At 47.8% G+C, this 26,493-nt stretch overlaps 1 protein-coding gene across 3 annotated transcripts in view; it reads left to right on the top strand.

Annotated features, from left to right (window-relative positions):
• Positions 1–26,493, top strand: part of MVB12B (multivesicular body subunit 12B) — a 186,156-nt gene that overhangs the window by 71,663 nt on the left and 88,000 nt on the right. For all 3 annotated transcript variants that reach the window (XM_059142623.1, XM_059142624.1, XM_059142625.1), the window contains exon 6: positions 3,242–3,364. In XM_059142623.1, coding sequence (XP_058998606.1) covers positions 3,242–3,364 — 123 coding nt within the window. The remainder of the gene's footprint in view (positions 1–3,241; positions 3,365–26,493) is intronic.

Genomic DNA, 26,493 nt, shown 5'->3' with positions numbered 1-26,493 from the left:
TGTTTGTACCCCTGGGCCAAAGACCCCGGATATGATGGTCAAGGAGCCAGCAGAGACCAGCTCTCTTGGAATTGGTATTCTAAGAGGGGAGACAAGCAGCAAACAAGAAATAAATGAGTGAGACCATTTCAGTTCGTGGCAAAAATAAGACACAGCAGTGAATGGAGGCTGCTTCAGCGAGGTGCCGGGGAGGTGGGGGGTGGTGACATGGGGCAGAGGTGCAAATGCCGAGAAGAAGCCAGCCATGCAGAGATCTGAAGGCAGAGCCTTTTTGACTCAGGAGAAGAAAAAATGTAAAGATGGGAATGGGTGTGGCTTGTTCAGGAGCAGAAAGCAGAGCGGTGTGGCTGATGTGGGCGAGCAAGGCTGAGTCGGGCGTTGGGGTGAGCGGTTAGCAGGACCTCATACAACACAGAGGCAGTTTGGATTTTATCCCAGGCACACTGGAGAGTCGCTGGAGGGTCTGAGTCAGGAAGAAACATGAGTCTCATATGACTATGTGATAATTTCTTGTGCACTTTTCAGTCTGATGTTCATCTTCCCTGAGAAGCAGAGGGCAACTGAGGGCTAGGCCCACTGTGTCTTGTTTACCCGGTAGCCCCAGTACTAGGCACGGGCCCAGCTCTGTAGCTGTTTTGTAAATAAGAAGTCCAGGGAATCTCAGGATTTCACTTTGGACTCTTGTAAGTGACCAGAAACCCAACTCAGGCTGGCTAAAGCAAAAGGAAGCATTCGTTGGCTGGCCTAATAGCGTTCAGGGGCAGGATGGCTTCAGGTGTGGCTTGAGCTAGGTGCTCAGAGGACATCACTAAGATCTAGTTTCCCCCTGTTTACCTCCTTGCTCTGATTCCATAGGGTGGATCCCATTCTTCTACATGTTCTCCCTTGATGAGTGGACTAGTGGTGGTGTGGGAGTTCTGCCTACTTTTCCTTCAGGTTCAGTTTCTGAGGCAAAGAGCAAGTCTATGTTCTTGATAATTCAAACGGGTTCTAGAATTTAGTCTAACTGATATTGATTGATCTCACTGAAGTCCTGTGCATTGTCTGAGAAACCAGAACTGAGCTAGAAATGGGATTGGCTCCATTGGAACCCAGAGGCTAGGACTGAGGGGTTGACTGCCCCCCAAAATATGGAAGGAAGAAGGCAGAGTCAGAAAGAGGGGTGAGTGGATGCTGGATGCCCAGAAGATTAGAGATACTCATTACATTCAGTCAACTGGATGTTGAGTCTCTCAACTGGAACTGAAACTCAGATCTCTCAAACTAATCAGTCCCCTAGATGGCTTTCAGCATCCCTCTTTCCCTGGCCAGCTCTGCAGGTACACCCCAACCCCTTGTCCCCATGGGTGTGCTCCCCTCCTTGGCTTTCGCAGTGGCCTCTGGATCTGGGTTGTGCTCTGTTTTGCTTCTTGCTCACTTGAACCCAGATTTTCACTCTACAAACTGGGCCTTTCTCCGTGGGCCTTTTGCCGTGGGTGATGGCCTGGAGGTGTGGTGTTTGTGTGGAGGTCCTGGGAGCAAGTGTCACGGGAACAGACGGTTTTCATCCTGGGGCATGATAGTTCCTGGAGACCGTTCGGCTGTGGAATCTAAGTGCTCCGTCTCCGGATTCTGTGATCCCTCCCTCCACACTCCAAAGTCCTGTTTTGCAACATGGTTTAAACTAATTATATAAAGAGCATTACAGGAGGAGGAAACAGTTAAGAGAATGACTGTACTTCAGGTACCTAGAAGCAGCCATTTACATATAAATAGTAGAAACCAACAATTTAATAATGAATTTTTAAAGTCTAATTTCGTCACTATGTGTATTTTTAATTACTAGCTATAGTCCTTTAAAAGACTCAATTTTTAATCAGTTTAAACAATTCTAAAGAATAGATTGTTACCATATGTCTTGATAATCAAAACTAGAACCTTCTTTCTCTTATATCATTTTGAAAAGATAGCTAAATAAAACATTTTTTGTATCCTCTCGGGGCAAAAAATTCCTTTTCAGAAGAAGACAATTCCAGTATTATTTTTAAGGAAGGAAAAAGGACAATGTCCAGAACTCTGAGTCACTTTTTTTTGAAAATGACCATATACATTACTCTGTAAGAGTTCAGGGTTGTCGGCTGGGGGAGACAAACCTCTGGCTGAGGATAGCCCCTCTGAGGCTGGGACCACGGGGCCATCGCTGAGCCGTGATCGTGGTTTAGAATAGTTCCTGAGAAGTTACCAGACATCTCCACTGAATAAATCTGCCCTCATCGTTTGATGAAATGCAGTTCTATGGGGGCAGCTGAGAAGTTTTAAGTTGGATGTGGCTAAAATAATCCCGTTCTAGTTCCTAAGACCAAACCTGTCTCATAAACACTCCTAACCAGGTGGAGTGGCACATCAGGGAACAGGAGACCCGATGTGGCATCTGTTGAGTCCTTTTGTGGCTGCTCTTGTTTGTAGTGGTTCGTGGGGCACATGCCTCAGGCTTTGTGGTTTGAAGAGGTCTCACCAGCTGCCCCTGCGAATGAGGCCAAATGCAGGTGACATCCAGGCCGTAGGAGTTTATCCAGAAGTTGGGACGTGTCCTTGAGCAGGGTGGCGCTAATTCCCATCACAGGGAAAAAACCTGGCACAGGGGGGCACCTGGGTGGCTCAGTCCTTAAGGATCTGTCTTCAGCTCAGGTCATGATCCTGGGCTCCTGACATGGAGCCCACATCAGGCTCCCTACTCAGAGGGGAGTCTGCTTGTCCCTTTCCTACGCCCCTTACTCCTGCTCATGCATTCTCTCTTTCTCTTTCAAATAAATAAAATCTTAAAAAAAAAAAAAAAAAAAAAAAAAGGCAGATGCATCCATTTGCCCATTGTTGCCCCCATCTGTCTCACCATAACCACAGAAAAGACTTGAAGTGGATTATTACAGAATTACGCATCATGTAGTGGCAAACTCAAAAGAATTTTGAAGACTGAGAACAAAGGAAAGTGTCAACCGTGTAGTAGGAAGTTGCTGGCTCCAAGGGCAGGTAAAGAAGATGGCAAGTCAGAGAGCCTGCCTTGTTGGGACAGTCGACTTCACATTAGGCTCTGAACTCTAACACCCAGACCACAAAGAGCAGTGATAGAATGGATCTTTGTGGGCAAGAGTGGTCTCCCGGGCATTCGAGGCTGTGATTCTTCTAACTGAGCTGGTTTGCTCTGTTGCTCAGGTAAATGCTTTGTGCTGGACCACGCCGTGACAGTTTCTCTCTTCTCCCAAAGGGAACTGAACAGCATGGGGATCTGGTACCGAATGGGCAAAGTACCGAGGAACCATGACTCATCTCAACCCACAACGCCTTCCCAGTCATCAGCTGCTTCCACCCCGGCCCCCAACCTCCCCAGGTGAGGCCTCGTCGGTGGTATCTGGTGCTGTTAGGCGTGTTACAGTGATGTGGTCTTGGGTCTCACTGAGTAATGTTTTGAACACTTCCCCTTAGCATCTACTAAAAACTGCGGAAGCAATATACTGCTAGAGAAGATTTTTTTTAAATTTTAAAGATTTTTTTAAAGTTCCAGTTAGAATGCTATCTTGTACCCGTATTCTATCTTGTACATATTCTGCTCCTAAGATGGCAGAATCTGTGACGTTCCGTTGGCTTTGCTCTTCTAAAGAGCTCATAGCTACACGCAGACATGTGACTTGTAGCCGCGTGGTTGGGAACACTGGCCATAAGAAGGGAGAATTTCTTCTCTGCCTTGGCCAACAACTCCTCTGAGGGCTGGTAAGTCATTTTGTTCATGTGCATATCATTTCTTTTCTCACTGAGCTACAAACTAAGAAATGGGTAGTTTGGGTATGGGAGAAGAGCAAGGAGGTTTTCAGGAGGTGCTGGTTTCAAGAATTCCACAGAGAAACTTAGGTGAGCAAACTGGTCACCTGATTTCAGTTGTAATAGAGGTAGTCGTGGTCTCTGTGAAAAGCAGGTGGTTAAAAAGCATCCTATCAAATGAAAAAAACACTTACCTCTCAGCACTGACTTCTCGTGGTGAGCACTGCATAACGTCGAGAATTGTCGATTTCCTGTGTTGTGCACCTGAAACTAATAGAACATGTGTGTCCACTATAGTTCAATAATGATAATAACAAAAACCCGGGCCTTACTATAGTGAATTATTTGAGGGCCAGAAACAGCAATGAGGGATTACGTTTGAGAAAGGCATTACAAAAATCAGTAAAACAAGAATTGGCGAGGCCGTGCTGTTTGGGGCGGGATGTAGCATAACCGAGAATGCGTCTAAAAGCTCCCACGTGGGTGAACGGAGATGAACAGTGTCTGTCAGAAGCAGACTGCAGGACTCCTCCAGAGCCCCACAAATCCCACCACACACCAGGAGGTACTGAGGAGCGGGCGGTGTGGCCACCGGGTCTCTGCGCGCTGTTCCCCTAGCTGAGCATCCGCCCCCCTCAGAAGAGCACCACTGCCATGAGCCAGGAGCTCAGGGGACGCCATCTTTTGGGACCCCCCCCCCATAAAGACAGTCTGGTCTTTCTCTTGATAGTTCCGCAAACCCACTGATACTTGAGCTTGACTCCTCAGAATTGCCTGGAACTTGACAACTAGTTTTTAGTCTCGCTTTGGCATGAAGAGGCAGCAAGAGCTGGTGAGCTGCTCAGAGTCTCAGGGTGACCGTGGCGTGTCTCCAGTTTAGGGGTACAGGACTAACACAGCTCAGGTCAGCATTTTCATGGTCCTTTCTCAATACCCAGCACATCGGCACAGCTGCGGTCACTGTCGCCTGTGCAGGGGGTCAGCTCAGGCCCATGGCCCATGCCCAGGGTCGGCTCAGGCCCATAGCCCCGGAGTGGTTACAGCTGCTGCCTATTGACATCACATGGTCTGGAAGGGCCTAAGCTTGGGCCCCACCTCCGGGCAGGCTGGAACTTTCTATGGAATCAAGAGCACCGCTTCTCCCAGTTAAAGTAGGAAGCGCAACCTCTCCAGAAGTTTGCCAGGCCGAAAGAGAGCACAGTCACTAGCAGCTGAAGCGAGAGGGCCCGAGAACACAGGCCACGGGAAGCCGAGCGAAACTGAAGGTAGTACGTCCGAACAAAAGGTTTATAAGGTTTATATATTTTATGCAAAACCCTTGCTGTACAGTTCGTGGTTTACAAGGGCTACAAGGAAGTTGGATCAGTTTTGTTTTACTTGCCAAATGAAACAGATGTCAAAATAGCCCATATAAAGTGTATTCCCGGGGCACCTAGGTGACTCAGTTGCTTAAATGTCTGCCTTTGTCTCAGGTCATGATCTCAGGGTCCTGAGATAGAGCCCCGAGTTGGGCTTCCTGCTCAGCAGGGAGTCTGCTTCCCCCTCTCCTCCCTGCTGGTGCTCTCTGTCGCTATCTCTGTCTCTCTCTCTAATAAGAAATCTTTAAAAACAAATAAAATGTATTCCCGTGTCACTGGGTTAAGTCCACCGGTATGCGGAAGGATAATTAAATGTTATGTTAATGCTTCCGGCTAAACTCCACCTTCTGTCCCCAGCTTTCCTCTCTCGCCAGTCAATCCTTTCCAGGTGGCATGCACGTCTCTGTGAGCCTCCTAATGTATGGAGGGAAGGGAGTGTTGTCTTTGCTTTTTGTATTTTCCTATCCAGTACCTTTGACTTAAAAAAAAAAAAAAAAAAAAAGAAATGCTGATGCTTCACTCAAAATTTCCACTGCAGATTTATGAAACGATGAGCATCTTATTTCCTTGAGGCTTTGGGTCTGTCCTCTCCTCAGCAGAGGAATCAGATAGCTTTCCCTCCGGTGGTGGTGAGCTGTGGGTGACGCTTGTTTTCCTGTGTGGCGGTCTGCAGTGGGCCCATCGGCTGAAGGCTTCCAAATCCAGCTCCCGTGACCTCCTCTTCCCCACCCCTAAGCTTCAGACTTTAAACTGGTATTCTCTTCTTCCCTTGCTTTTTCATGTTGCAGTGTCTTTGCTCATGTGGACAGCCATACGATGGTGTGTCTCAAATCCCGTGCCTTAGATGGCGGCTCAAAAGCCTCCTCTCCCAGGAAGCCTTCCCTGAACACCCTGGGGTTGGATCTGGGCTGGGGTTTCCTCTTCCAATGCTGCTTCTCAGCCATCATGCCTTCACCGTGGGTTGTGGACACGTTGTGAACTCCCTGAGGGCAGGAACCCTGTCCAGTGCCTGTTACCTCCTAGCGCTCCGCCCAGATCCAGACACGTGTTCAGTTTTGCAGCAAATGCTTCTCCAACAGCCTGGGACCCTGTGCTGCAGGTCCACCCCCTGCCCCGACTACTGAATCTCTGAGCACTCCTTGGGTCCTTTTCTGACTAGAGCATAAGCATAAGAAATACTTCAAGTGTGGTCTTTTGTGTGGCCACGGATCCAGTGGCACAGCGGGGCTAGAGAGAGCGTGTGCGGTGATGCAGCGCCCTCTACTGACCAGATTTGGAGGTGGCCAGGAAGACTAATGTGCTGGTTCCCAGCAAGGGACAGCAGGCCCTTTGCCCAGCAAATCCCTGGGTGGGGGGACTACAAGGCACCAAAGGAGGGGACAGTAGCAGACCTTGTTGCCTGCTTGAGCTCAGGCTTTTGTCTCAAAAGCTAAAAACCTGTGCTCTACCTCTATTGCTTATGTTGTTACTCATCTTTCAAAGAATTCCGGGCCGTTTTTTGGAGAGCTGTTATCCCCAGCTTATGTCAGGCAAAAAGAATGGTTGGTTTAGTGGACTTTTCCAGAGTTAATGAGTCATCACCTGAGGACCCCCAGTCCTCTCCAGAGGCAGATGCTGGCCCCGGGAACAAGTGCCTCCTGCCTGTTTCCTTCCTGTTGTTGCAGAGAATGCTAATTCGGAAGCCAGATCTGGGCTTGTCCTTTCAGAATGGTTGGGCCGCTGGAGAGGTGAGGGAGCCCCTTGGCTGTATCCAGTGAATCAGATGCAGTGTTCGGTCAGGTCCACGGCAAAAGACAGGATGACGTGTCTCAGCAGAGCTCTTCTTCCTAGGCCAGTGACGCTTCGTCTCACATGCGTACGTCTCTGCACACATTTCCTGACCATTTCCAAGCAAGACGGGCTTGCCACCTCCCCCAGGAGTGGGGAGCCCCTGTTTTCTCTCTGGGTCTCCGTGCTGCTCCACCCTCTGCCTGTCTGCTCCGCACATCCTGCGCAGCATAGACTGGCCTTGGGGCTGAGGCATGGTCCCCTCTCCCCATCTGTTTGAGCTCAGCTTTGCAAGACAGCCTGGTACACACAAGCAGACAACTGGTGTGCGGATGCGGGCTTTTCTGATGCTCTTCCATGCCACTGCCTTGGGACAGAGGGCAGGTAGCGGAAGCACCTTCCCGCTTCAACCAGAGCGGGTCCCGCTCTTCCCTCTCGCACCAGGTCTCACATACGGTTCTGCTGCTGCTGGTTCTGAGGTTTAGAAGAGCTCCGGGAGGCAAGTGAACTCACAACTGGAGTTCACCGGTTGCCACAGAGTGTGGATACTTGAATGGTTCCATGTCGTTCCGGGAGGGGGCCTCTGGTGGACCGCTGCCCCCTGGCTTGCTGAGCAGTGGAAGCAGTGGCTTGATAAAGACATCAGAGGCACGCTTATCAAATTTGCAGATGACACAGAGTCATTAGGGAGAGCTGATGTGCCGAATGACAGAATCAATACTCAGCATTCTCCTTTACAGCTAGAACACCCCGCTGGAAGCAGAGGATGAAAGGTGATGGAAGAAAGCCTCATCCCCCACCCCCACCCCCACCCCCAGGTTTAAAAAAAAAATCAGTTGCACAAGAATGAAACCGAGGACCCTGGCTTAGCAGTGATTTGTGCTCAGTGACCAGGTAGGCCCCAACTGGGATTGTGTGGAATGCAGCCTGGTGTGCCCAGTGGGGCACATCGCGAGAGGTAGTGTCCTACTCCTATCAGGTTCATCGGGAGGGGCGCGTCCACTGCTACACACCACCCCGTAAAAGTTAACCAAACTGAGCACTGACTTTGGGGACTAGATATCGCTGCAGGGCTGCCGGCCCCAGGTGTTCCAATGGTCAAGAGGTACCCGAGAGAAGGGTTTCCAGGTGGGAGTGGGTCGTTGGCAGCCCCAAGAAGACAAAAAATTAGATCAAGTGGACTGAAGTTTTAAGGTGGTAGATTTAGGCTTAACGTGTTCCCCCAAAATGGAGAAAGAACTCTCCAAAGGCAAAAATCCCGTGGCGTTGAAGATGTCCCGCTCAGAGGTGGTGCCCCCCAGCCCCTGCCGCAGGCAGCATCCAAACAGCGTTTGGCTTTTTCAGAGCTGCTGGCGTTCTTCATAAGCCTTATTTAAGAAGTGTATCTTGTCCCCAACCTCAAAACGGCAGGCTCCCTCGGCATCTGGGTGGCTCAGTCAGTTAAGCATCCAATGCTTGATCTCAACTCAGGTTTGGATCTCAGGGTTGTGAGTTCAAGCCCCGCAGTGGACTCCACATTGGGTGTGAAGCCTACTTTAAAAAAAAGACTCCACAGACGTCTGCTGACACCTTACCGAGGGTGCCTCCAGGCAGCTGCGGTGGGAGGGGGTGCAGCACGGGGAGCTCGTCACCGGGGCCTGCGCGTGTGGCTTTCCGTGCTTCCTTGTCATCTGACTTGTGGCCGTGGTCCCCTTCCGTTCACCAGTGCTGTGGTGTGGGTGTGTCTCTGAGCTGTGGAGGGCAGTGGGGCCCCCTCCCTGGGATGGAGGGCACAGGGGGCCCCCAGCGGTGCTGCCATGGATGTGTATTGTGCCCCTTTCTAGGTCCACCCGAACTAGGTAGTCTAGACTCCAGAGTGCTGGCATCTCTAGCTTATGTGGACTCCGGGCTCAGGCCGGCCAAGGAGAGGTGGGACGTATGGTTCTAGGAGCTCCGCTGTGTCATTCCCCTTGGCCTGAGTCTTGCACATTGTGCTTCTGGAGGAGGAGCTGCCCCCTCAGGCTGCGGGCACATGTGATCCTGCCCTGACATTGCCCACCACCACCACCCCCGCCCCGGGAGAAAGTGTCATCCCCACCCCCACCCAGAGCCCCAGAGCACACGGTCCTTTGCCAGCAGTTGAGACCTGCCCCCTGCCCTCCGCCTGCAAGGTTCAGCCTCTGGGGAGCCTCTCCCAAGTGCCAGGCGGGGCTGAGCTTCCCTTCGAGGCTCCTCGTGCTGCCCCGAGTTGTTGCAGGAATCTCCTGGTGATTTGTCAGCTCCTAGCGAGTTGTCAGTCACAGGTTCCAAAGTCTGTTTCTTAGTGACAGACATAATTGTACTTAACTTTTTGCGTGGATGTTATCAATCTGTGACAGATACTCTGGGAAATGGGGCATTTTGATTGCAGAAGATCTGTCACAGGCATTTAGTCTTTCTCCCAGGGACACCAGGATTCAGTCACAACTTTTGCATGTCGATGTCAGGTTTAGAGAACATAGATCCTTGCTGACCTCAAAAACCGCTCCGTCACTCCGATCCCAGGGCTGTCATCTGAAAGGTTAATGGCTCTTCCTCAAGGAGAGAGACAATCACACCGGGAGGATCTGGAATTCAGGCCGTGCCTGACCAGGCGTGCCCCCCATCACAACCGGCGTCAGAGGCCCGGAAGCTGCTGCACGATGTCCCCCACCCCGGCCGCCCGGACCCCACCTTCCTGGGGACGTGGAATCACCTCTCTACTGGGTCAACCCCGGAGTAAGCCAGCAAGTGGAGGCGGCCTCGGCATACCGGCTGGTGTCCGGTTGTCTAAGCCTCCGTCAGCACTCAGTTATGAGACGATCTTTATGCTGCAGAGGACTTGTGTCACCTGTCCTGTTGTGGCAGGATTGAATGGCACCTGTCAGGCAGGCCGGGTTCCCCTTCGAGGTGTTTGCCGCCTGTCCCGAGGGGCGGAAGGCTTGGCACTGGAGATGCCGCCTGTCAGGAGGCGTAGCGGATTCCCTATTCAGGTTTAATGGAGAAGGCTCAGCCCAGGGGAGTGGAGGGAATTCCAGAACTGAAAGCTCTTCTTTAAGGTCCCTCAGGGTCATCTGTGCCCTGTTTCAAGGTGAGATTAGAAGCCAAGGGCCCAGTCCAGTGATCTTTGATCTTTTTCCTCCCCCATAACGGTAAGCACGGTGTGTCCTGGATTCCGAGCTCACACCTGTAGGAACAAGAGACAGGTTGGGGGGGGGGGGGCGGTCCGTGAGTCCCTGGGGAGCACTCTTCCTTGGTCCCTCCAAAGGAGGGCTCGGGGCTGGCCGTCCCAGCGGGGCCCTTCAGAGCCACCCACCCCCACAGGGCGTGTCCTGGCAGAACTGTGGGTCTGGCTTCACTTGGGATAATTAGACTTCCTTTTCCTTCACACAAAAACCACACAGATTTTTGTTTATTTAACTTTGAAGATGGGATACACATTTTCATAGCCTTCCTGGCTGCATTACCCCTTTGAAGATGAAGACTTCCTGCAGATGTTTTCACGCAGAGGTCTGCTGTAGACTTGAGTTCCCCTCACTCTGCCCCTGGTACCTTCCACCCACTGCTTTCCAAAGTACCAACAGCCAGGGGTGCCTCAGAGAAGGGCTGTCTGCGGGGTGGGACCTGAATACGGATTTAAATCAAATGTAGGTTCCAGGTTGTGCTTCCAGGGTCTGACGTATTATTTCAGTAGCTCACCTTGACGTTCTTTGCCTAGAACTTTAAAGCCCTGGGTTGCCTGCCGTCCTGTTAGGATTTCCAGATTTCCACATGTTCTCTTTACTTTCCGGAACCTTCACTGGCTTCCTATTATCCGACATACCTCTCACATTACCTTGTATTAATCAGATGATTCTCTTCTTGACTCCTGAGCACCTCACCCTCCTTCCAGAACCGTCTCTGCTCTGGCCATTGCTGTATGTCTTGGCCTGTCCTGCTGCTGCCCTCCGGGAAGGGGCAGACCAGACTCCAGAATGCAGAGGCTTGGTCCTGTCCACCTTCCAGCCTGGGATAGCTTTCGGCCCTTCTAGAAAGCCCGGCCCAGACTGTTTCCCCTCTTCCCCTCTTCCAGTTGCTTGCACCAGACAACTCAGCATTTCACATTTTCCTGTCATTGCTACATATATTTATGCTTGGACCTCTGACCAGATTTGCTGGCTTATTGATGACAGGGATTCTATTTCCTTTCTGTCCTTTAATGCTTTAGAAAAGGCTAGACATACAGAAATACAGATGATAACGTCGTATTCCCAGGCATGGCAGCTCAGCGAGTACTTTGAACCCTGTCCTCTCAAGTCGGTGTGTGTTCAGTGGAAAGTGCCTGGTCCCAGAATGGCAGGGACCTTTGAACACCGGGTTTTTGGCATATCTCTTGAATGTATAAAGCGAGCTGGTTTAGATACATACGACCAGGTATTAATCTATTGATCTGTCCCTCCTTCCATTGATTCTGCCAGCCAGCCAGCCAACAGAGACTTACATTGTATCTGTTAAGTGTCCTGCACTTTCCGAGTGCTTTATAAATAAGAACTCCTTTAATCCTCATAACAGCCCTGTGAGTAGGGTACTATCCTCACATCCACTTTAGACCAAGGGGATGAAATCCCTTTCCCAAGTTCATGCAGCTACTGAGAGTCAGAGCTAGGATTTGAACTCAAGCAGGTGAGTGGCCTGGGGCTTACATACTCCGCCCCGAGGCTGCCGGCCACAGAGTCACCGGCTGGGAAGCAGCCACCCAGGTGTCCCAGCCGTCTCCACGTGCGGCCACTGCAGGCTCCTGGCCAGCAGCCTGGAGCCATGGACTGGCCAGAGTGTGCCCATGTGGGCGCAGGGGAGCCCACTGTCTTCTCCAGGCTCCACGAGGTCTGCGTTCACACCCTTGTAGGAGACCCGTGAATGCTGGCCCCGGCCCCATCTGCCCAAGCCAGAGAGGGCAGCTGAGAACAGGTACCCAAGGGGGTCCTGGCGGCGCAGCTCCCGGCAGCGGTCTCTGAGCCCGCGATAAAGTGGGGTTCCAAGTGGTGTGATGTATCCTGGCTTCCGGGAGAGCGGCGTGAAAGAGACCTGGCGGGGAGGGTTCAAAACGCTCGTGTCCCTGCACTGCGACCGCTTTTGCAACAGTACCCAGCTCCGTGGCGGTGCCCGAGCGAGGCTAAGGGGGGTTTCATCAGAATGCGGTTTGATAGTGTTGGATATGAGTGATGAGTTTAGGCTGAGCAATACACTTTTTGGTATTAATTTTTAATACGGCTTCTTGGGAAGTCAGAGTTTCTACTTAATGAAGAATTGACTATTAGTCAATACAGCTTCCATCCCTTCTTTGCTTTCACTCGTACACCAGATTTTGACAAGGTAGTTGCTGCTCGTAAATGCGGTTATCTTTGTAGTTTTTGTGACTCTGTGAGTGTCTAATTTTTCTTGGTGGTTATGACGGTTATGCGCGCTGCTTGGCGTTGTCCCGGAAGCAGGGCCGTAAATGTGGAGTGATTTCCTCCCGTGCCTGCTTCGAGGGTGCACGCAGGCTCTTTGTGCACTTGGTTTAAGCTCCAGGGTTTGGAGAAAGGCCTTTTTCAGGATTATGAAAATAGTTTTCCGTGTGTCAGAACAGATTTATCAGTTCACTTTAGGGTCGGTTTTGTGAACCAGACCATTTAGGGGAGGATATTTTACCTTTTATCCGAGTGGAAGCTGACAGTCTATTTGCAGGGAGCACTATGGAATATTTCACCTGGGTCTCTCAGTGTAAATCTAGCTGCCGAACAAAGTAAAAATGGGCATTAAGTGAAATTTCCCACTATTTTACCCACCCCCCAAACCCCCACCCCAGTGCTGTTCTATTTCGAGGCAGGCTTTCAATTATTAATTTGGATATTTAATAAAATCCTGTGCTTGCAGTAACTTTTAAAAAGACCCCTTGAATTTTATTTGGGTCGGGTTTCTGCCCATGGGTAGGGTAGCGTTCAACTTGAGTTTCTTTTCTTAAGCAGATGTTTTGTTTCCAGTTGAATGATAATGTTAACAATTATTAGAATAAATAAAATTATCGTGGTCATTATTTCAGCTGCAATTTTTTGAGCATCGTGTGCCAGGCATTGTGCAAACACTTCATAGCTATCATTTTAATCTTTATAACCATGCAGTGAGGTGCATAATGGGAATGAGCGAAGCCTTTAAGAAATAAGCAAGCTGCAGTGGGGAGTGGTGGCGGCAGGCCCAAGGGCAGAGCTTCGGGACGCAGAGGGGTCAGGACTGGAGCCTGGTCCCACCATCCCTGCCTGAGTATTGGGACTTCACCTCCGTGTCTCCTACGGCCTCACCGGGGACCAAACGTTAGCCAGGAGCCATTCCGGACCACGGTTCCCATCGTACCTCCTTATTCGTCATTGCTTTATTTTGCTAAATAAATTGTTTTCCACGGCTTCTGAGATTGATTGAGCAAGAAGGAGAAAAATGTGCCTTTGATTCTTTGTTAGAGTTTGTTGTTTTCTGCTCGGACTGTTCCCTGCCCACCCTGCGCTCTCACGCACGCAGCCTTTTATGGATCTGAGTTTAGCAGTCTCCCTGCTCTTGAATTTTGGGAAAGCGGATATTTTAGTAGGCTGGAAGAAGATGAAAAGCTAGAAGTGCCCATATGTTCCTTGTTTTTAAAAGTAGGGTCAGTGAGGTTTAGAGACTCTTTAAATATTTCAGTTTATAAGATTAGACTAGATCATCTGGAATGGAAGTGCGGTGCCCTGGGTCCCAGACTTCGCTTTTTTCTTCATTTCTTTTATATGGGAGGTAGGTGTTTGGGCATGGCAGGGTTCAAGTGTAATAAAACTTAAATGCAGTGAATAAATACCACGATTTGGAGTGTTGCTGCAGCTATGAAGTTAGTTTCCTTTCTTTTTCTTTGTTTCTTTTTTTTTTTTTTTCTTTAAGTAATCAGGGACTTGAAAAATAGCCGATTGGTACGAGGATGGTGTAACTTCACTGAAAACTCTGAAGCTTTAAAGGAATATAGTTTTTGGCATTTTTCTACGGAAGCGTTTTCTTCGCCCGGTTAAATCTTCGCGGGTCGACATCAAGCATCCATCCTGAAGTGTCTGAGTCCTTTGAAATTGCACCCACTTGTGCATTTCGTTAAAACCACTCCAGCCTCTGCCTTCATTCTCTCTTGGAGTAGGGTTGGCAAATATGTCACGCTGCTGGTTTGTCTCAATCCCAAGAGAACCGCAGAAGCCAGGGTTCGGAGCATCTGCCTAGCCCAACCCCAAGTTCCCGACGAGGGGCCCACAGAGGGGACTCGATGCCATGCATGTAGAGAAAGGCTGGTTTGGGACTAGGTCTCGCCTCCAGTTACAGTGCACCCAGCACTCCGCACTTCCTGCCGCGAGGCAGGACAGACAGCCTTTTACTGCCCTGGGTTGCCCCACGCGAGGTCCTGGGAGACACCTGTGTGAGGGAGGCCTGTGGCCACCAGGACGCCCAGATGGGAGGGACCTGGACCTTCATGGTTTTCTGGGGATCCGCCCTTGCCCACCGAGAGTAAGCGGGAGCTCTGTGCTCGCCCGCATGTCCTGTCATGTTCATTCACTCTCCATACCTCTTCGATTCTAAATTTCAGGAGTAATTTGTCACTTTAGAGGAGGGAGTCATTAATAACCATTATTTAGAACTGTCGAGCCTTCCTCTCTCTGTGTGAGTGTCTGAGTTAAGCATCCAAAAAATTGGCCTTGTTGGTGGCAAACAGGGCCTCCATGTTGACAGATCCGAGGCTGCCCCACCCCCACCGGCCTTTCTCACGTTCTGGTTATTCCAAGTCTGTCTTTAATCACCGAGAGGGTGGCGGCCGAGTGGTTGAAGCCCGTCCTCCTGGAATTCATTAGTATTATTACCAAAGACCGTGTTGTAAATTGTTGATTTTTTTTTTTAACTGCTTGGAAAAAATTTCTCCTTAACTATTTCATTTTAACGTGCTTTCAAAGAAAAAAAAAAAAAGGAAGAAAGATTTTTCTCATCAAATATTTGAAACGAAAATAGTTCAGAAACCTCGACTTCAGATCTTACCGGGTGTGGGCTGAGGGGTTATCCTAAAAACTGAAACAGCGTCTCAGCCACCCTCAGGCTGTGGGGTGGGGGCCCCCAGCAAGAACCCCCCAAACCTGCCGACCGTGGTTAAAAAGAATTGGCATTCCACGTATGTTAATGCACATTGTTATTCTTTAACATTAAAATTCCTCTAAAGCAGTAATAATTACTGTTAATATCTTTCAGTGGAAACTTACAGTAAAGGAGCAATAGTAGAAACAGTATTTAAGGGAGAGCTGCCGGCGTGATAAGAATGCAAATAAGTGTTATTAGCCTAATGATTTTGCCGTCGCCATGGTTGTGCGGCAGCAGTGTTGTGAATATGTCATCCGGCACCCGTGAATTTGGAAAGTGTGTCAAAACACAACTTCAATTAGTTTGCTCTAATTATGGCTCTGGAGAGTTTGTAACTACATCACTCCTCATTAAAAGAGATTTTCTTATATGGATTAATGTAATATACAAAGGAAAGTTTCAAAGTTCCCGACGCTGTTTGCTCCCGCAACGAGCAGGCTCAAAGCAGGGCTGAGGGATCCTGGGTCTGCTGGTACCCCCCACCCCCAGCCCTGGCCAGGCCTGGCGGAGGCAGGGGACAGAGCCAGGGTGAGGGGGTGGGGGCCAAACCAGGGGCTGTGGCCAAGGGGGGCCTGTGCTGCCACCGCACAGAGCAGCTCATCCCTCTGTCTGGTAATCGGCCGCCTGCTAAAGTGGCCATTGCAAACAGTTTTGACGACTGCCACAAGAGGGTAAATGAACCCATCTCAGGCCTTTAAACTGCTGATCCGGAACTGTGGGGGTGTCCCTCATTCACAGCACCTGTGGCGTCTGGAAGCCAAAAGTGCTCACAACCTCCTATGGCCACGTGCCATGTGGGAAGCCAGCCTTTGGTCCTGTCCTGGGGCCTTGCAGGAGATTTCATGGGAAAATTTATTTGGGGTCCTGCAGGATCACACCACCTCTGCGAAATGTCAAATGTCTTGTCATGGAGTGAAAGAGTATTTTAAGGAAATGTTCTCGCTTGTCTAAGCTGCTGGGTAGGTACGGATGCTGCTGTTGGGGGACGGGGCATGCCCGGGTGGTTCGGTCCCTTAAACCTCCAACTCTTCATTTTTTGTTTTTGTTTTTTTAAAGTTTTTCTTAAAAGATTTTATTTACTTATTTGACAGAGATCACAAGTAGGCGGGGGGTGGGGGGGAAGCAGGCTCCCTGCTGAGCAGAGAGCCCAATGTGGGGCTTGATCCCAGGACCCTGAGATCATGACCTAAGCCGAAGGCAGAGGCTTAACCTACTGAGCCACCCGGGTTCCCCCCAACTCTTAGTTTTGGCTCAGGTCATGATCTCGGGGTTGTGAGACGGAGCCACCAGCTGGGCTCCGCTCTGGTTATGGAATCTACTTGAGATTCTTTTTTCCACCCCTCCCCTATCTTCCCCCCGCCATTCATGGGCACTCTTGCACACTCACTCTCTAAAATAAATTAAAATCCTTTTAAAAACTGCTTTGTTGAGCTGTTGCCATTTTGAAAGAAAAAAAATCCACGTTTTCTTATGCTGTTACTGACTTCCCTCCCCTCGGACACCAGTAATGCTCTGCAGTGCCCACCTCTGCGAAGCTCCAATGTACAGGGTGTAGACAGCTATACCAGGTCTCAGGTCCACTTGCAAGGCCGTTTCCTTGAGCTGTGCTGCCTCTCTCCGTGCCGCCTTCCCCTGAGCAGCTGGCCACGCGTCCTTGTGACTGCCCAGTTGGAGGACTCCGTGGTACAATTTGAATCCAAGAGTTAAATTTTAGAATGCTTGTTGGAAAAAAAAAAAAAAAAAAAAAGAATGCTTGTTGAGTCCACCTGGAATTTGGGTGCAACTCCTCACCCCCACCCCCTCCATTTACATGCACAATGCAGGATATCCAAAATACAGCTTTGAATATGTTTTCTTGACCTTTGATTATTCTCTTTGTCCTTATTTCTGGTGCGTACTGGGGGATATATAACTTGACCTTCTTTACAGCACTCACAACCAGTGTTCTCTTGACTGCATTCTATCACTACTCCAAGTCTCAGTTTCCTCTTCTGGAAAGTGGGGATAAGAATATCACCCTTGCAGATTGTTCTGAGAAATAAACCGGGGACACATGGAAGTGCCACGCCAGGCCCACAGTGGGCCCGCGTGCACGTGGCTTTCTGTCTTTGTCCAGGCTTTAGTTCAGGGTCCAGTCTGAGCCCGAGACCTCTCTGTTGCCCCCATTTGGCTCCTTTCTGCCCCGGCTGTAGCTTCAATCACACCCCCGCACCCCTCACCCGCCGCCAGTTCTCGGAGAGCCAGACTGCGGGCACAGGGGCCCCCGCAAAACTGGGGCGGGGATCTGGGGCGAGATCGCTGTGCTCACAGGTGAGCAGCTGGTGAGGGGTTAAGATAGTAATTGTGTAAGTCTTCCAGGCTTTCTCCCAGTTCTGCGATAATTTGATGAAGAACTTCACCCTAATTAAATATTCAAATTAGGAATAAGTGTCAATATGGCTTCCCATTGCCTGGAATGATGATTAATTGTATTCAAAACTCTAGTGGCCCGCTGTAATCTAAACTGAACCGTTGTTCTTGATTATTTTCTGCACCACACTTGCCATGTTTTTGTTTTAAGATTTAAACTAGTAATTGATTTGCCATATGCCGTCGAGCTGCACATACTTTAAAGCTGTGCGTTTAGGAACTTGGGGAGTTTGGAATTTTGATTTCCTTAGTCTTCCAGTGGCAGTTTTCTTGTCCAGTGCAGAGTGCTTTGGTTGGGAGGGGGTGGGGTGTGCTGCCCAGGAGGAAAACTCATTATATAGTCAAGTTGGTAGGCTGAAGTTTTATTGATCACAGCAAGTGGGTTGCCTGAATGGAAAATAGAAAGTCTGCATTTACATTTGGCTTCTGCTTTGCATTGTCTCGGCAAAGCAGCATGTTTCTAGTGGAAAAAGCATCCACTCAAATACTAGCCCAGCCAGTTTCTTTTGCTGTGTGTCCTTGGGCAAGTCTCCTAACCTCTCTGAACCTCCTTTCACCTGAAGAGTAGAATAATACTTACCTTGTTGGGTTGGGCCGCTTAGAGATGAGCGTGAATCACGAAGAATAGTTCAGGCGCTCAGTGAGTGGTAACTGTCATAGTAACAGACGATTGTGGGGACAGAGCCTTCAGTGTTGTCCCCCCTGCCTCCCACCTCCTGACATCCGACTCCAAAACGGCCTCCCATTTCTCTGACTCCAGGAGTCTCCATTGCTGTCTCTTCCTCTGCGACATCTCCCAGCTCATTGCCTCGACTCTTGAATTTCTGCTTCATTGTTTGAGGCTTTTCTACCTGTCCGCACTTGCAGTCTTTTCTCTTGACTGATGGGACCACAGCTTCGACAGCCCTGGACTGGGCACTTCCTGGGGTTTGGTGGAGCGCCTGGTCCATGGTAGACAGACACTCAACAGATATTTGTTGTGTTCTTTTTTCTTTTTCTTTTTCTTTTTTTTAAGATTTTATTTATTTATTTATTTGACACAGAGAGATCACAAGTAGGCAGAGAGGCAGGCAGAGGGGGTGGGGGAGGGAAGCAGGCTCTCTGCTGAGCAGAGAGCCCAATGCAGGGCTCAATCCCAGGACCCTGAGATCATGACCTGAGCGGAAGGCAGAGGCTTCTTAACCCACTGAGCCACCCAGGCACCCCTGTTTGTTTTCTTTTTCTTTTTCTTTCTTTTTTTTTTTTTTTGGCCATTGCTTTAAAATGGAAACATATAACCTTATTTGCATATCTTTAGAGCTTTTTACTTTATGATCTAGCCGATTTATGTGTTTCAATTTACTTGTAGATATATTCCTAAAGAGGAAAGATAGAAATCTCATTTGGCTCTTTTTTTGTTTTTTCATTTTTTAAAAATTTTATTCTCTTAGAGCAGTTTTAAGTTCACTATAAAATTGAGAGGGAAGTATGGAGATTTTCCATATATCCCCTGTTCTCACATATGCACAGCCTCCCTATTCAATATACTCACTAGAGTGGTACTCCCCCCCCCCCCCCCACCAGGGATAAAACTACATTGACACATCGTAATCACCCCAAGTCCACAGTTCACCTCCAGGTTCACTCTTGGTGTTGTACCTTTTGTGGGTTTGGACAAAGATATGATGACATATGTCCATCATTATAAAATCATCATGCCCCAAAAATCCTCTGCGTCCTGCCCGTTCACGCCTCCCCCAGCCCCTGGCAACCACTGGTCTTTTTACTCTCTCCACAGTTTTGCCTTTTCCACAATGTCCTAGAATTTGAATCCTATAGTATGGAGCATCAGATTGGCATCTTTCACTTAGTGATAGGCATTTATCGTTTGGGTTTTTTTTTTTTTAATGATCTCAGTGCCAAATCCTGTGGTTGGACTATAGTAGGAGCTCAGTTAAAAACTGGTGGACTGAATCAGTCCCAACACCAGATTATAGCAGCCTTGTGTGCCTGCTGATACAACAGTCCGTCCGCCCTGGGATGGCATCAATTCATTCAGTTTATTTGGAATTAAGTTTCAAGTCTGGGCATAGCAAGTTTATGAGATAGTGGATATCACTGTAAAGGAAATGGGTCTTTAGGTTTTACAAAACCAGACTTCGCTGGTGTCTGTCCATCACAAAACAAAACAAAGCTGTCTCATCAGTCCATGAAAAATGGTAGCAAAGTTGGCACATGGTGATTTCTTTCTGAGGTTGGCTCTAAAATCAATGAAAAAAGAAAAAACCCCATACCAGAAATTATTTTAGAGCCTAGAGTCATTAAAATGACTCTTGATATTATTAGAATGAAGTGGCAAGAAAAATGTGCAACATTGTCTCACGTTATCTCTGGGTCTTCACAGATCTGAATCCTAACTCAGGGCTCAGTTTGGAAGCACAGGGGACCCGGAGCTGGAATCCTTTCTGTGAAGTCTTTGAGGACGGTGCTGGTGCTGGTCGGGCCTTCCAGCTGAAAATGATTCATTTTAATTACCGTCCAGGGCAATCTGATACCTGAGCATATGGTCCTTAAGAAATAAGCTTGCCTAAACTGTCAGCGAGCGTGGGCAATGGTCGGGGACCTCATTCTGACACCGTTGACCAGCCTTGGAGAGCGGATGCTCTGGAAGGTGCTTATTAAAATGCCAGCAGGTGCAGCGAGGGTCCCCTTCCCTGTGACTCCCTCACCCTGCTTGTGCCAGGTGTTTTATAAGAGCCTTTTTCTTCATTAAATGGCATTCATTAAGCACGTCCTTACACCTGGCACAGAAGCTGTGTGTCACAGATGACTTCTTCCCGACGGTGTTTTGCAGGAATAAAGTGGAATTTCATGTAGCTGTTGGCTGTGTTCTTCCCCCACCCGACCACCCTCACTCAGTTATCGTGGCTTTTGCATATTCTATTCCTCTGCTGCCACCCACCCCCATCTCTGTACTTTGCTTCTGTATGTCACCTCTGGTCCTTGTCCACCAGCAGACGGGTCCTCTGGAAAACAAGATGTTCCTGTAGCACCAAACGCTGTGCTGTCTGCTTTCATGTATGTTTGGAAGCTAGACTAACACTCCCAGCAACTTCTGTTTTCTGCCATCTTCTTACTGATAAAAAGAAAACTTCTCATTGGAAAAAACTAACACGTAAAATATGTGAAAGGGGAGGAGGAAGGGAATCTGTGTCCACGCAGGCCGCTGGCCGATCCCAGTCCTGCCGCCAGCCCCGGGCCATCTCGGCTGGGAGCTGGTGTTTTCTCCCAGGCCCCTTTGATCCTTCCATGCATCCGCATATGCATAACCACAGAAGTACACCGCGTGCAGGGGAGTTTCTGTATGCAGGTCTTGTTTCATTTTATTTTGTTTTTACCGAACAGCTGAGTCTTGGAGATTTGGCTGTGGAGATATTTAAAAGAAACAAAAGAACAAAACTATGTCTGGCTCCTTCCTTCTTGTTCTGTCCTCATTTAGTGTCCTATGAGCATTTCCCCAGTTCACCGCTCTTACAAAGGCCGCCTGAAAGGACCCGGCTCCCGCCTCTCCTGCCCCTGGGTTCCCTCTCCCAGCACCACAGGGTCCCACCCAGAAAACCTGGAAACATCATTTTATGTCCGGACGGTATTCTGAATCAGATGCTTTATAATGTCCTATAAATTTATTACATTTATACCACTCTATAACGTTCCGGTTTTGGAGTCAAGCATCATGATTCCGAGCTGCGTTTTGTGATTTTCCCCATCAGGGTTCAGACCCAGGCTGTATCCCCTCAGGCAAGCGGCTGAGCCTTTCTGAGGCCATCTGTCAACCAGAGAGGGTCCCAGCGCCTAGTTGTGGGGTGCGGGTGGGGCTTGCGTGATGCGTGATGCAGGGTAAGCCCTGTGAAAACGGCAGCTAACGTTGTTTGCTTGTTTTTATCTTAAATAATTCCTTTCCCATGTTTCCGGTTATTGCCTCAGGCCACATTTCTAGAGGGAAAGCGAAAATGTCAGTCCTTTTGTCTGCTTCCTTCCCGGTTCTTAAGTCTTAATTTCACATCCTCTGAAGCACATTTGAATGTATTTCTTTCAGAGGAAGGGATGTGAATGATTTTATTTATTTATTTATTTATTTTGGTCCGTGTCTTTACCTAGAAGAGACAACTTGAAGGAATAAGTAGTTTCTGAAAAGCCGCTCTCTCTCCTTAAACTTCTGTGGCTCCATTGTCTTCCGGCACATAGTATGACAGAGGAAAAGTCTGAAATCACTGCCAGTGTCTGCCGGGACGCGTCTAGGGGTGGGTCTCTCTTCATTGCCGTTCCCTGTCCTGTCAGCCCCATTGGTTTCCTTCTTTAGCGCCCCCCCCCTTTTTTTTAAAGTTTTTTAGACCAGGAAATATTTTCAGCTTTACTACAGTATACTCAGTATACAATAAACTGCACATATTTAAGTAGAATTTGATGAGCTTGTATATGTACACTTACAATACCATCACCGAATTCAAGGTCGTGCCGCCTCCAAAACTTCCTCGTGCTCCTTCGTAGTCCACCCTCCCTCCTCAGGCCGACCACTGATCCGCTTTCTATCTCTATGGGTTAGTTCATATTTCCTAGAATGTTCCGTAATATAATGGAACAATACCATGTGTATTTTTCACCTTGCCAGTTTTACTCGGCATTATTATCTTGAGATTTATCCACATCGAGTGTATCAGTAGTTTGTTTCCATTTTGTTTTATCTTTAAAGATTTGATTTATTTGACAGACAGAGATCACAAGTAGGCAGAGAGGCAGGCAGAGAGTGAGGAGGAAGCAGGCTCCCTGCTGAGCAGAGAGCCCAATACCGGACTCCATCCCAGGACCCTGAAATCATGACCTGAGCCGAAGGCAGAGACTTTAATCTACTGAGCCACCCAGGCACCCCTGTTTCCATTTTATTGTTGAGTAGTATCCATTGTGAGATGTTCTTCAGTATACTTACCAAGTCACTTATTACTGGACATTTGGCTTGTTTTTTATAACAAATAAACTGCTTAGTACGTTTGTGTACAGAGCTTTGTATAGACCTATACTTTCCTTCCTCTTGGGTAAAAACCAAGAAGTGTAATGGCTGGCTCCACTGGTAGGATGTGTTAAATTTTCTAAGAAACTGCTGTTTCCTACAGTGGTTGTACCATTTTACCTTCCCACCAGTAATGTAGAAGAGTTCCGTCTATTCCTCAACCTTGCCCACAATTGACATTTTGGGCGATTTTTGCCTTTCTAGAAGACACATGTTGGCATCAGACCATGGCTTCAATGTCACCTCCCTAATGACCAGTGATGTTGAACATCTTCTCATGTGCTGATTGACCATTCATACATTTTCTTTAGTGAAGGATCTATTATGATCTTTTAGCCATTTCTTTAAATTGGACTTTTTTTTTTCTATTAAGTTTTAAGAGTTCTGTATAAATGCTGGCTATAAATTGGGTATGTTTTTACAGATAACTTCTTCAGGTCTGTGGGTTATCTTTTCATTTATGTAATAGACGTTCTAAAGAACGAGAGTTTTAAGTGTTGGTGAAGTCCAGTTGATTGATCTTTTTCCTTGTATGGTTTATGGTTTTTTGTGTCTTATTTAAGAAATTTTCGCCAAGCCTACGGTCACAAAGATCTTCCCCTTTGTTTTCTTCTAGAAGAGGCCATGCTCTGCCTGTGAAGTTAAGATGCATTGAAATAAAAAGTGAAATACTAGGACTTCCAGACTTAATAATTTATCCTTTCTCTTTCCTCTTTTCTAAAAAACAGTTCTGTGAACCTCTTGGGTCATTTTATATATGGTGTGAGGTAAGCGTCAAGGTTCATTTATTTACGTGTGGGTATCCAGGTGTTCTAACACCATTTGTTGGAAAGATTACCCTCTTTCCCTTGAATTGTCTTGGCACCTTTTGTTGAAAATCGATTGATCATATATGCTTAGATTTATTTCTGGACTGTCCCTTCTGTAGCATTGATCTGTATGTCTGTCTTTATGCCCTAATACCACACCATATTGATTATTGTAGCTTTACACTAAGTGTTGAAATTGGGAGTCTGGATATCCATATTTATTTAGCCATGAGTCTCTTTATTGATTTTATTGGAATGTTGAAAGCCCTATTGACTCTATAATATGGAGTCGTTATTGTTGTTTTTTACTTAGACCGTAAACTTCTTTTTCTGATTGCTACTTCTCTTTTAATTATTGTGGTTTCTTTCTAACACCTAAAATATTCAGGTTGGTTCTCTGTGTTTATCATAATTTTCCTCCTCATCGCTTGGTTCTTTCTTTCTCTATGTTCTAGAAAATCTTGGGGGGCTTTTCCATGATACTATTGATTTAGTTCTTTTGGAATTTTATTTCTCTGTTATTTCTAATGCAGATAAATTTCTCTGTATGCTATAGTAAATTCTTTTTTTAAAAGCTAATGTTCTTATCTTGTATGACATTTTTTGTAGACCAGCAAAAGAATGCATTTAGACTGTTGGCCAAAAGGCAGGGTGTGTAAGGTATCCCCCCATCTCACTTAGGTGGTCACTATTGGGTAGATTACTTTGTAATTCTTCATCACCCTTCTCTGTTCACCTTAGTGTAGGGCCTCAGTGACAGGAAGCTGGCCGGAGCTGTCACTGGCCCAAAAACTCATCCAGTCTTGGTTTTTCAAGGACATGTATCATTTCATCCACCTGGTTTGATTTTTTTTCAACTATTGGTTCTTCGTACCAGTGAGAGTGAATAAACAAATGTCGTTCCTCATTATTTGGGGGATAATGTTTCTGTCTTGGAGCGGCCTGCTGCTCATGCCTGCTCTGTCCCCCAAACGCAAGTTTACATTCTCAAAGGATTTGGTCGCTGCTAGTCAGAAGAGGGACTCCCAGGCTTGTCGGGGAGCTGTGAGGTGGCTTTCGTGTGAGGAACATCATGTTCCAGTTCAAACAGCCAGACACTGGACTTCTCCTTCCTGGCTGTCTGTCCAGGCACTGTTGCCTTCCCGCCATGCTGTGTCTGTTAAATCAAGATGCATTTAAGTGGAGATTATCAAACCCTAGGCCTTCCGGACTTAATAATTTTGTCTCTTCCTTTCATCTTGTCTAGGATAGTTCTGTGAATCTCATGGGTCCTTCGTATTTTCATTCCTGCTCTGCTCTTTTTTTCCTTTATATGTATCGACACACGGTTGATAGCTCAGCCATGTGCCCTCACAGGGCTCAGGCACATGGATACTGGGGAAAAGCAAAACCTTCAATTATCTTAGACTACTTTATTCTCAAACTAAATTCTTCTTCTTTTTTTTTTTTTTTTAAGCTTTTATTTGTTAGAGAGAAAGAAAAAGAAAATGAGTAGGGGGAGGGCCAGAGGGAGAAGCAGCCTCCCCACTGAGCGGAGAGCTCAGGACTACGGGATCGGGACTGTAGCCAAAGGCAGGCGCATACCAACTGAGCCACCAGGTGCCATCGAACTAAATTCTTGAGAATAGTTACTTGCCTGGCCATAACAAGTAAGTCTTGTCCTTCTGTCTTTTTTTCCACTTGTGAAAATTTATTAACTTTTTTCCATGAGCACCGTTTTCTTTGAGGAAGCGTCCCATGGAGACCAAGCCTTTGTTCTTGTTCTTACTCTTCTGAGCCCAACCCCACCAACTTCAGACCTTGGGCTTTTGTAGAGTCAGTTTCAACAGGCTGCCCTACAGCAATGGTTTGAAAACTTTGAGTCTAGGACTTCTTAATCTTTAAAAATGGAGGATTCTAAAGAGCTTGTGTTCACGTGGCTTGTGTTAGCCTATAATTACCTTACTGGAAGTTAAAACTGAGAACAATGGGGAGCATTACAAGTATGCAAGGAGACCTCAGAGTGATGACCCCACAGTCTTGCAGCTTCTGAAAAACTCTGGGGTGCCTGGGTGGCTCAGTAAGTTAGACGTCTGACTCTTGGTTTCGGCTCAGGTCATGATCTCAGGATTGTGGGATGGAGCCCTGCTTTGGGCTCCCTGCTCAGCAGGGGGACTGTTTCTCCCTCTCTCTCGGTCCCTCCCTCCCCCACCCCCTACTCCTGTGCTCACTTGCTCTCAAATCAATAAATCCTAAAAAAAAAAAAAAAAAAAAAAAAAAAAAAAAAAAATTTTTAAATAAAAATTTTTTTAAAAAGGAGGTGAGACCTGAAAGTGACATCTGTCTCTAACTGTGAGTCTGCCTCTGTCTTACCGGCCACCACTTCGTCCACGCTGCCCCCTGACAGTCTGAGAGGACATCAGGCATCCCCACTGCCTGGGCAGAGCCTGCTCCATTCTATGTGGCCACTGGGTCCAGAAGATTAATGGTAACATTTTAAAAATTCACACAGACTTGGAATCAGCACTAGAAAATACAGATTTAAATTAACAAGGAAAAAGCAGAATCCCATCAAAGGAAATAAATCGTACTGGCAACTATTGTCACCTAATAAAATGTGTTCCATAACTGACGGGCTTTCCTATGGAGCTGTCTGCAGCTAGTGGCCATGTTAATTGAATAAGGTGCCTAAAACTGACTTGGGGGGAAAAATGAAATTTCCCTCAGCATCTATTCAGCCAGAGCCGTTGTCAGCAGCCCGTATGACACTGACCTATTTGTTCCACAACAGCCAGTCCCTCCTGCAGAATGTGGTGGTTGCTCAGCCCCGAGGCCCCCGTCCTCTGGGCTGTCCCCTGCATAGGAAATGGGGAGGAGAGCTTGGTACAGTGCACCCTCTTCTAGTTGGAATTCTCCAGGGACCAGATAGATTTTGGAAGAAGAAGCCATCATTCAAGTCAGGGGGCAGAAATGGTTGGCCTCTGACAGTCAGTTTGTTCCAGTGGTCCAAGGCCTACTGGGGATGGTTCTAGAAAGTCTTCCTCTCTAGGCACCTACCTAGCTAGAGATGGTTTCCTGAGTCCTTAGGTCTATCTCTTAGCCTGCTAGTGATCTTTATGAACTTTCCTAAAATCTAAAACAAGGCCTCTGCTTATGGAGTAATCAGTAACTTTGGAACCCATTGATAGAACCT

The sequence above is a fragment of the Mustela lutreola genome, chromosome 12 (assembly GCF_030435805.1).
Source record: "Mustela lutreola isolate mMusLut2 chromosome 12, mMusLut2.pri, whole genome shotgun sequence".
In the NCBI taxonomy this organism is placed as follows: Eukaryota; Metazoa; Chordata; class Mammalia; order Carnivora; family Mustelidae; genus Mustela; species Mustela lutreola.
The sequence above is the reverse complement of the archived record's forward strand: the minus strand, read 5'-3'. Positions and strand labels throughout refer to the sequence as shown.